The 12261-nt window shown below is 33.8% G+C and overlaps 1 protein-coding gene across 1 annotated transcript in view; it reads right to left on the reverse strand.

Moving 5' to 3' along the window:
- MYCBP2 (MYC binding protein 2) overlaps positions 1–12261 on the reverse strand; it is a 155987-nt gene that overhangs the window by 40962 nt on the left and 102764 nt on the right. Inside the window, exons 52-56 of the mRNA XM_018070965.1 lie at positions 11718–11792; positions 9466–9690; positions 8427–8559; positions 5442–5567; positions 1918–2079 (exon numbers count right to left, since the gene is read on the reverse strand). Coding sequence (XP_017926454.1) covers positions 1918–2079; positions 5442–5567; positions 8427–8559; positions 9466–9690; positions 11718–11792 — 721 coding nt within the window. The remainder of the gene's footprint in view (positions 1–1917; positions 2080–5441; positions 5568–8426; positions 8560–9465; positions 9691–11717; positions 11793–12261) is intronic.

The raw sequence follows: 12261 nt of genomic DNA on the forward strand, positions 1-12261 counted from the left end.
TGTCACTGGCACAAAGTAAGTTTAATCAGATAAACATTTTTCTTCCTATTGTAAAAATCTAAAAAAAGGAAATAATTCTATATTTTAGATATTCAAAACCAATATTCAGCATGATACTAACTTTCCTCAGAATCACAATTCTCAATCAAATTTCTCCTCAGAGGTAGAGATATCTGAGGGAGAACAGAAAATTTAAGTGGTAGACTGAACTATTTAGGCTGACTTTCAGTCAAGACTAGTATTTAGTATATAACCTCTGTAGTCATGCAAATCTAGGCTGGCACAACTTCTTTCACCTATTATACTACCATCAGTCCATTAGATAAAGCAAAAATTCAATTGACTTAATATGGACCCTTGGGATGTGTTATTTAATGGATTTAACTTTTAATTACATGTTTCATAAACTGTTTGAAAGAAAATCCTTGTATCAAATCACAGTAGCACAACAGCAAATCAGTTCTGGTATCATCTGGTTGATGAGTTTTGCCCTGCTGGAAGGGCAAATGACCATATCAGTTGAGACCTTATACTAAGGTCTTAGTAATACTAAGATCCCAAATCAGACAAACTTGAAAAATTTTTCCACTTTCATTATTGCTTTATTTGATAGACTACTAGTGCTCCCCCTATCTGACAATAAAAGGACTTCCTTTTGAATCGAGGATTCTCATTAGAACATGAAACACAGATATAGCTAATTGAATACAGTTTATCTGAATCTGTTGGGACAGGCAAACCCGCTGAGCAAGATCTTGTTGGGCAGTCAATAAAAATGCTGACAGCTTTTCTCTTCATACAATGTAGGTCTAAATGCTAAAGGACAAATCATCTGAAATTCGAGATAAGGCAATTGTGGTTATTTTTATGCAAAGCTGAATAAGAAACTCTGACTTCACTACTCTGAACAAGAGAAGAAAACTGAAAGTGATGGGGAAGAATATACAACTGGTAATCAGCTGTTTTATCTGAGTAGTTTTTGGAATATTCTGCTTTCAGGACATTGGTTTAAGTCCAGAATAACCATGGAAGATCACAGTCAGAATACTTCTGATAGTCTTTATACAAGTGAATTAGAATAATCTAGTTCTCACATGAAGCAACTTCACTGTCACTTCAATAAGCTGAGCTGGATAGACCCAGGACTGCATAGACATAGAGAGTGAACTGACTTGACAGAGTCCCACAAGAAAGAACTAAGGCACTTCAGAAGGGCAGTTTATGGGACACAGGAGAAAACTAGTATTCCTGTAACCCATGCTATAACTGTTCGGTATGTAAGAAAGAACTTATTGCAACATCAGCTATCCATCGTGAAAGCTGAGCTTTTAGCTTTCATTATTCATGACCAAAAAAGTTTCCTGTCCTCCCATTAGTAATCAGGTTAGTTTCACCTCAAAGTGCAAACTTTCATGCCCATGCTAATCCTATGAACACCTAACAGAAGACTACCAAAACCTTTCTGATGAGCAGTACCAAGTTGTTCCCACTGTCCAGCTACAGGCCTAAAGTTAGGAGGAATGACAAAAATAGGAATTTAGGAGGTAAGTTAACACTTATGAACTTACTGCAGTGCATTTTTGATGTTAAAAGAATTATCTTAATCTTGTACTATATAAAATATTTACCTTTATAATAAACCCAAAGTTTGCATACAGTATTGAAAATGCACTTTCATGACTTGTCTACAGTGAAAAACACATACAAAAGCAAAATACTGTCAATATAAAAATTCAAGTTGAACAAGTATACTTCTTTAGGAGCATTACCTCACATGCTTCTGAATCATGGAAAACGTAAAAAAACAAAACCAGAAAGGTGCACTGAGGGATGATCAGTAGCTGGTAAGCAACTGAGAACAGCAATGTCAAAGCTGCAGAAATGGACTGATGAGGCAGGTAAGGCTGACAAACTTACTCTGAAGCTGTGGCTGAGGCTGCTGGAAGGAAAGGGGCTGTCCGAACACAAATGGACTGTGGACTAGGGAAGAGGGAGGTTTTGCAGCTTGATCAAAGATGGAAGGAGCTGGGAGATTTGGCCGTGACTGAATGGAATTCAGTATGGCACTCAGTTGGTCACCTGTAGTGGGCAAAACAGTCAAAACTACAACCTGTTACCTGTCATTCTCCAGAAAGGCACAGTAAAATGGTGCTCAATTAAAGTTTAAATGATGATAACAGAGAAAGTTCATAAATCTTATTTAGCCACATACTACTCTGGTTGTAACTAAAAATAAAAATCTCACTCTATGCATGGCAATAAAATTACTAAAAAGTACAAGCAGGGTTTTTAGGGATCATGGATATTTTAGTGCAATTATTTAAAACATTTCAAAATAGAGATTTATATTCACCTTGCTAAAAAATGAAAAGCAGCCAAAGAAAAAAACAGGAATCCCTAGCATTTACAGTAACACACACATGCAACAGAACATGCAGAAGGAGATTTGAAAAACTGATGAGAAGGGAAAGCTAACATGTACTTAGGCTTTGGCGAATGTATTTCTGTGCCAAGGCTTTGGTAAATATTTGCTCATTTTTGTAAATATCTTTTAAGTATTCTGCTGTGCTGTTTTTCAAGATCAGATTAAAATAATTTAAAAAACCCACTAGTATCACTTAGGAACTAGAACTGGTTTTCTGAAGAACTACATACATTTATTGTGAGACAAATGAAGGCCTTCAGAAAACTAGCATGTTAAAAATAGAGTTTTAATTTTGAATGCCAATTCTCAAAAACCTCTATGTGAGCATTAGAAATACATGATGCCTCAGTAAGAAGGCCACACCATGTCATAACTTGAAGTATACTTAGTAATATGAGGTGGGAGGAACCAAGATTTTGAGAGAATCTCACATTTGAACCATCTTCACGCAAATCTTAATAATGTCACTTTATTCTGCAAATTCCTAGCATTTTGACAGCATTCAAAAAAACCTAGTAAAAAAATTTAGCAGCTACTATATAATTTACAACTCACTGAATTGAGAACATTTTTGGATGATGATTAATTTTCTTTTCATGGAGTTAGAGAAAGACCAGTGGGTGTATGAAACCCTGTATTACCTAGGAACTCCTATAAATCAATTTTATTTCACTATTTTGAAAGTAGTATACCTAAAAAATGTTGGAATCTGTACTTTAGCGGCAATCATTCCTACCTTAAAAACCTATAAGTGATTGAACAGCCTGGTCTAGAGGGAGGGGGTTGGAACTAAATGATCTCTAAGGTCCCTTCCAACCCCAACCATTCTATGATTTACATGTTTGACAGACCACTATTATTAATACAACACGCTTATTTCCTAAAATGAGTAATTATTTTAAAGGAAAGAACATCTGAGAAGAGGTTGAAAATCATCTGCTCACAATAATCAAATATGTAGGTGGGTAGGGCGATTCGGGAGAAATATTAAAAACTTGCCTGCACTGCAGAGAGAAGGCATAGCTAAATCAAACAATCATTGTGGGAGTCATGTCTTCGGTCTTGCAGGTAATACTATAAACACAGACCTATTACATGGGCATCTCTGCATTTGACCAGAAATTTGAAATACTCACGGATGGCAATTGAATTTTCATTGAAACTACTGTATCCCTACAGAAGGTACTTTTAACAAACAAGAAATGTTTCATTCAGAAATTCTCCTATGAGATCGTGCTTGTGCCTTCCATGTTTTATTTTCCACAAAACTCAAAAGCTTCTTATACCTGAGAATACAAAACCCCTGCATATACAGGTGAAGAATTCTATTTCTCTATTATTCTGTCAATTCTGCTTTTCTGTGATTATATTATTCTGTCAATATAGTTACCAATGACTCTCCGCTCCTAGGCAATTCAGAAGGAAATACAGTACACAGAATGAATAAAGTCATCTAGCTGATTTATTCATTCACACAAAGCATCACAGCTTGAGAAAATAATGTGTGTAAAATGGTATGGAATCCAATGCCAGGAGTAGCTTCCAAATGTTCTGTAACTGTATTATCCCAAAGAAACGCCTTTGAAACTGCTTAAGATATAGTAAAGAGAATCACAATGTCTTCAAGAAACCAAGATGCCTGTTATAGCATATTGATTTCTAAATTTTATCTTTGGACAACACAGAAGGAAAAATTATTTTCCTAATATGCTTCTGTAGAAAAAAGAATAGATAATATTTGCACTATTACACAATTGACATTGAGAGACAGGCTGTAATACTGCCTCACATCTTAAACCCTTCCACTTTTGTGATTCAACCATTAGTTTGAAATGAGTATGGCTGAACTGGGAAAACCGGTTCTGTATAAAAGGCCTTATAAAACAAAAGGAAAACACTTCAACTTTTCAGTCCAAAAAAAGTTTCCTATATCCATGGCCAAGTACGGACTGCACTCTACACAATAAAGCACTGGGAAATTATATAAAACTATTTCATGTTGTGACACTAATAGACTAGAATATTTAGGAATAAACTCTTTCCTAATCTCCTCTCCTTTAAAATAAGTCCTGAGTTATTTAGGAGACCACTAAGACTACCTTATTTAGGAGACCACTAAGAGCATATGCTGATGTTAAAAAACATGTAGCACACCTTAGGTCCCTATTTGAAGTGTCATGGACAGAGTACAGTGATATAGGAATAGAACAGCAAAACTCCATGTTTCAGGCATATTTCTCAAGGACACCTGTCTCAACAAAAGTCTCTTCTGTATTATTAAATTTTCTAGACCTAATCAATAAGTGAACAAAAGGCATGCAGATTGAGTTTACTGTGATGGTTTTCATATATGTACATATATATACATATATATGTTTTTAGATCTTGCCAACAAAATAAACCATGATTAAAAGAAACAATTATTTTATGCCAGTAAAATTAACAGGGTTTTATTTATTTCCCAGCATTTGTAACTAGTATCTATATGACAGAAAGGTAACTTCAGTTTTACAACTTTTCTTTCTTTTTGAGGTTTTTTTTTTGGTTTTCTAATTTTTTTTGAGTTTTACAAGAAATCGCAAATGGTATCTTTTATCTTGTCAACCCATTAAATGCGCTTCAAAAGTTGTCAAGACAGATGACAAATGTTTCTGTCCTTTTAAAAACACATGCTTTCTAAATCAAATAACTTTCTTATTTTGTTTTAAAAGTATGTATTTTTCATTTGAGCATTACAGTTTTGTGCCTACCACTATAGAAAGCCTCAACTATAATTTACAAATCTTAGATGATCCTTTTTATACAAAGTACTTAGATTAAGTGGAATTAAAGCAGATAAAAAAGCAGTTCTAACATTAACTACATGTTTTGAAGAACACCTTGCAATTCATTGTACTACTGTTTATGTCTTTTGAAGAACATCTGTAGTGCCTAAAAGAGTAGGAAATGAGTAATAAAAAATAAAATCCAAGTTAAGAAAAACATAATTTTTTAAAGCGTGAGTGCATAAACATACCTTTGTTATTTCCAAGGCCATAATCAAACCCTTGTCCATTACTACAGCTTGTCCCCTTACTGAAAGCTTGTATTGAAAAAGGACTTGGGGGAGGAGTCTGCACATTTTGATCTAGGAGGACTTGCTCTGTAAAAAAAACACACCTCTTCAGAATTAGACCATCTTAGTAACTGATCTACGTTGGAAAGATGAGTCACAAAGCAAAAGAGTTACATTTTTTTCCACACATAGCACTCCTCCTCTCTACTCAATTCTCTTAAAAAAAGAAAAGCACACCTCTTCTTTAGATCTCATGCTCTAAAAATATAAAGACAGAGGACTTAATACCATACAGACTGTTTTTATGTTTGACTGAGTTGCTGCCAGCTTTGCCATTATCTGCCACTTAGGAACTAGCTTGACACTTTGGTTTTTTCAGTAACATCACACCATTCAGCGTTTACCTTTTGGACAGCAATTGTTAAATTCATTTGACAAAGTGAAGAAGGGATAGTTTTCAGTCGCAAACTCTGAGCCAATAAATCTTTAATCCTGGGTATGCCCTAACAGTTCACGAGACATAAGACATTTTTTCCTGACATTTATTCATATCTCTAAATGAGTACTACAATTTTGCTTTCTGTATGACACTAAAGAAACCCCCAATCAAAACCAACCTGGAGCTTTTCATAATATTCTTAATAACATCCAGTCAAAATAAACGAGATAGAATCCACTTGACTGTTTAGACTTAGGGAGAAATTACTGACTTTATGTGGTCAGAAATATAATTCCAAGTGATAATATATAAGAAAGCATTCAGAAGAAATATCCGAAGTGCAGGTTTAAAAGCTCAAGTAGGTACCTTGAACAACTTTTTTTTTCTTGTAAATGTACTAAAATTAATGTGGATTTATTAAAAAAAAAAAAATCACAAGTCTTCTAAAAGTAATTTTTTAAAAATTGCACTTCAGGCCCAAACTGCATTTCACAGTACAAACTTTTACATAACACATGTATTTAAACTAAAAAAAAAAATAACAGGGAGAAAGTTAGAAATTTAAAGTCGGCTTATAAAAGAAAGGATCTAGAACTTTCTCTGAGGCAGCTCTAGATCTTGCTGTAGTGTTTTAACTGGATACTTGCCTATGGACCTAGGGATTCAGTATGACTTCTGCTTTGTCTCTGACAAAAATTCTACTTCTTTATGGGAGTTAAATTATAATTTTTTAAAATAATGAAAATATGAACATAATCTGAAAGATGGTATTATTTATGGATAAAAATATAGACAGTTGCAAATCTAGCTGGAGCTCCTCCAAATCCTAATTATTTCCCTCTGGCAAAAGCATTGAAATTGATGACAAAGTATTTCTAAATAATTTCATGGCAAATAAAAACAATCAGTTTAAAGTAACCTCCAGTACTAGGAACATAAAACAGGTTAAAATATTTTAGTAATTGAACTGATAACTGCTTAAACTGCTTTAGCTATATGTATTTATCTTCACCCTACTTGTAAAAACAAACTCATCTAGAAAAGAGTAAAACATTGACATTATCAGACATAACTGTAAGCACAAAAGCTATGACTTGAAAAAAAGACAGCGTTCTAAGCATTACATAAATACTTATATATTTCATGAAAAACTTTTCATTATTTCTCTTCTCTGCAGAATGTTTTATACCTTAAAGTCAAGCCACAACGTCCTACAGAAAATACATATGTATTAGCAAGGAACTATTTGCTTTAATATAGTAATGTGATGATAATTATTAGAGCATCTATGTGTGAAACAAATTTCCGCACCAAATACCCAAACCACAAAAAGGGCAAAGTGTCTGTTATAATGAAAAGTAAAAGGTTGACAATAAGAACATAAAAACACAAGCAGAATATGACTGCTGTGAGGTCAAAGCTTTTCATAAAGACATCTTTTGGAAAACAGATACATTAAATCCTATAAATGAAGTGGGAAGATTATAATTTGAAAATGCCCAGATTTATGCAGAAAACAGAGAAATATAGATTAAAAGAAAGAAATCTTGAAGAAATTAACTCTTTGAGCAAGTAGAAACAAACCAGCCTCTAGGGAACTCTACCAAAATTACAGTATTTGTGGAAAAACCTTAAATGTTTCTAAGAACACCTGTAACAAAATCATGCTAATGAAGATTCATAGTAATTTTTACTAGACTTTGGGAAGACAAGAGGGACACACTGAACCAGCTGGGGTGCTGTGTTCAGCTTCAGGCTCCCCATCAGAAGACAGACGGAAATGAGTTCAGCAGACACCACCAAGATATTCAGGGCAGTAGAGTACACAACATCTAAAGACAGGCTGAGATGTGGGTTTGAGAAAAAGAGAGCTAAGGTGAGATCTTATTGCTCCCTTTGACTATCTAATCAAAGGGTTCAGGGAAGATGAAGCCAGACTCATCTCAGAGGTTCACGGGGACAGGACAAGAGACAATGAACAGAAGTTGCAGCATGGGAAACTGTGATTAGGTATTAAGAATATTTTTCACCATGAAGGTGAGCCAGTAATTTAACTAATTTGATGTTAATTTCAAATACAGTGTTAAAAAACATATTAACAGGTTTTTAACAGGATGTTGTGTGACAAAATTAACAAACTTAACAGGATCAGAATTCATTCTGCTCTGCTTTTCAAGAGACACAAAGAAGACCAAAGAAAACTACAAAAAGAACAATTACTTATTTAAAAATTATCCCCATAGCTAGAAAGACGGTTAAACTTATGGCCTGTAACCATAACTGGCACAGAGGAAAACGTGGGGAAAATATTTTTAACTGTCCTTTCAAAAAAAATTTAAAGACTGTTTATAAACAACTTTCAAGTCCAACTGTGTAACATATAACTCAAATGAAAATGCATAAATATGATACCTGTTCAAAACTCAGATCCTACTTTATTTCTCCTATTTAGATTGCTTAACTTTTTCTAAGTTAATTTTAAAAAATAAAACAAAACAACCACTTGCCATCTTCGTGTCGGAGGTACTGGTTTCCACCTCTGTCTCTAGCTAATGACCATGCCTCGCCTTCATCACTTTCACAGAACTCTACCATGCTGTTCTTATCCATCTGCACCCATGTACCTTCTGAATTAGTCACCTGATGCACACACATAAAGAAAGCAAAATTTATTGACTTTTCAAATAATTCAGTAGCGTGATTCAGCAACTTATTATAGCATCTGAAAAACACACTCATTCCAATCGTATTACAAAGCAAATGTAAAAAAAAAATGTTTCTTAAATTAAGGCCACAGGCTGAGGCAGATTGAAGTACTAAACCTACTTATGGTAAATTTACAGTTAGGAGTTGTTCCAAAAATATTAGACCTGTTTACATTCGGAAGGAGCAAAACACCAACATCGCAATTTTAGAACATCCAAATAAGCCTGAATAAAAACTTGAGGAAATAGTCACCAAAATATACCTTCTAATTGATGGCTGCAACAGTAGAATTATTAGACCAAGTCAAATATGAAAAGTTTTTATGAGTATTAATTTTGTTCCTGACATTATATTTAGGAAATAGCATGACACACTTCATCCTTAAGCCCTTCTTAACCATAAAACACCACAGCTGGACAATCGAGAACAGTAACAACAGTTCAGCAACTGAATAAATTAATACAATCAATACAGAGAAACACAGTAATTTGTTAAATGGTTAGGTCCTAGGAAAACTTTTTTTCAATGAAACAAAATTCTTTCAAAGAATATGACAAAAAGGTAGAACAAGAAACATAATTTTGTAAAGGAATACTGTAACAGAAACATATAAGTAAGCATATTTAACTGCAGTACAATTTTAACATTATTCCAATCAATGCAAAAAGGCAAAAGATATAACTGCATTAGTACTTATAATACAAACCAAGTTCAAAGGTCAGTATTTATCATGAGGATTGGAAAAGCAAACCTGTACAGAGGCAGATTCTTTTGTTGTGTTTACTACTGTTACATACTGGTATCTATGAAGACATGAACCGAAGCTACAAGGATCCATACCTCGCCCACTGCCTTGACTTTGTTTCCCAGAACTAACATTCCAATTGGGATACCTCTAAGGTTAGGGCAGCTTCTTATGTTGTGACCTGATGGGCCAGTCTTCACTACCTTGTACACTCCAGGTCCACCTCGAAGGAATGGTATATCTTGTTCCTGCATCACTGCTTCCTGTGGACAGTGCGAATTTAGGTCTTTGAAAAAATCATCAGCATTAGACCTAGATTCCTGAGAAATTTAAAAAAAGGCAAAACAGAACAAAATAAAACTTATTAATCCCACTTTTGAACTATTTAGATAAGAAATATTTCAAGACTAAAAAAGGTAAATTTCAAAGCTAAAAGAGATACTAGTTACATTGCTAATTTTACTGTGCAATGTTAAACAACTAACTACTAGTAAATTGCACATTAATTGAAAAGTCACTATATTTCTCTTGAAGCAAAAGTGGTATAAATGTAACCGTTTACATAAAAGGAATGGTTCATATCCAACCTTGGAGATAATTTTTTAAATCTAACTGCTTTCACTAAACCTTATTCCACACTGACATTTATCAGGATACACATTCATTCCTCCTTCTGTATTTGTGAAATTTTGAATATTATCTCTCTCCATATGGAATGCTTCTCTTTTTGATTTCACATTCAGAATATATTGTTAATTTTAAGGCAAAATTATAACAGAGTAACAGCAATACCATAGACTGTAAATGCTCATATAAATATTACTGCATTATTATTATTTCATCTCATATTAATTACCGATGAAATATATATCCAAATCTGAAATGAGAACATGCTTTCTGAATTTCTTACCAAGAAAAGGTTGCAGTTACTAAAAGAAGAAAAAAATTAGCATTGATTTTTGAGCCAGTTACAGCTTAACAAAAAGGCTATTGTAAAGAAAAATATGAGGGATGGGAGTAAAGAAAATGCATTTATATCAGAAGAAAGCAAGTGAGAAGTAGAAGGGGGCTCTATTATGCTTACAGTGAAAGTCAGAGGTGCTTTCAAAGGAACATCTGAAAGTTAAGAACTATGTAATGTCCTCCTGGATGAAGCCAGTGGGTCACCTAATTTAGTATACTGAGTTCAGCAACAGCAACAGATGCTCTTTATAAGCAGAATACAAGTCTTTATTAGTAGTCTGTCCTTTACGTACCAACAGCATTTAACATCTTTATTATGAATGTTAGAGGGCAAATCCTATTTTCTTTAGTGTTTATTTATGAATCTGATTTCTATAAATTTAATTTCTTCTGAATATGCTGATACTTTCTGCCTCAACAATCTCCTGTAACACCACCGTCCAAGTTCACTACCTGCTATGTAAAAGAATACTTTCTTTTGTCAGATTTAAACCAAACTTCTGCTCTTGTTACTTCCTTTCAAATCAATGTAATTTCCTCTGATCTCTTTAACTATCACTATTTTCCGCCTTTTTTTGGTATGAAGTCTGTGCACTATCTCCAGACTAATACAGCAGTTTTTTCAAGAAGCTTTTATACAAAAATGACTTATGTAAATATGTAACTTACAAAGCAAGTCAATGCAAGCTGAGGTTAACTGTTTCGAGGAAAAAAAAAAGTTTAAATACTGTTTAGATCTTGCTATAATAAAGTTTGCTATTCTGGGGAAAAAGATTCAGTGGACAAACAAGTTTTAAAATCTCTAAACCAAAATGTACAACACAATGCCATCTTCATTATAAAGTTAATATGAAAAAAAAATGGATTTCAAAAATCACTACAGCACTGCTATTCAGACAAACATTTCTGTAGTTAAACAGCTTAACTGTACTTAACATAAGCTGCTAACATAATTTTAAAAACGTTTAAGAATGGGTGGAATATTTATTAAGTATCTGTGGCCTTACTCATACAAATATCATCCTATTAGATGCTGCAACAGCGTGTGAAGCCTTCAAAGACAGAAAAAAATTTACTAGTAAATTCTGCACTAAGAAAAAATTAAAGCCTTTCTTACGTTACTAGGCTATCTCTCTGAACTTCTAATCTGTTTTATTAAAAAAGGAGAGTGCTACTTATGAATTAATGAAAATTCGATAATCTGCCCTGGTATTTTTTTCTCATCCTAAAGGAAGAGACACAGCACCCTATGCAAATCTGCTATTTCCTGTAAAAATAATTCGCAGTAAAACAGACTTCAAAGAATATTTAGTATAAAGTTGAGTCATAAGGTGCATTCTGAAAACATGAGAGACAGTGTGACTGTTCCTGTAATTTAACTCACCTTAGGGGGTAAAGCTTTGGAAGTCCATGAAAAAAAGTCCAAATCCCTTACTCCTTGGCTAGCATTAAAGACATTCTGAGCAACAAAGTTTAAAAAAAAAAGACATATCAACAAAGAAATGGGAACAAAGAAATACTGGAGGAAGAAGCTCAAGGTATTATAATGCAAACTTTCTACACAAGTAAATTTACTAGTAGAATGTTTTGCAAAAGGGGAAAGTTTTGTTCTCCTAATCAAGTCACCTGAGTCCATTGTTCACCATGGCAAATCATCCATTAAACAGAAACAGTTTAGTATGTCAAAAGCTCAAAATGGATGTAGTGTGTCATGCCATTTACAGAAATTAAGAGCCAGACATTACTTATAAAGCTTGAGACTTCATGCACAGAAAAATCCCACACTGCTGTTACAATGAAACAGTAGTTGGTCCCATCACAAAGCAGTTTTCTAGCAAGACGCTCTGCAGTTCTGAAAGATAATTTCAACTAATGCAAGACAAATGCACATGGAATTTTAGTCACCAAGTCAGACCTAAAGAGATGCA

The sequence above is a fragment of the Manacus vitellinus genome, unplaced genomic scaffold, assembly GCF_001715985.3.
Source record: "Manacus vitellinus isolate BGI_N305 unplaced genomic scaffold, ASM171598v3 scaffold_2_pilon, whole genome shotgun sequence".
In the NCBI taxonomy this organism is placed as follows: domain Eukaryota; kingdom Metazoa; phylum Chordata; class Aves; order Passeriformes; family Pipridae; genus Manacus; species Manacus vitellinus.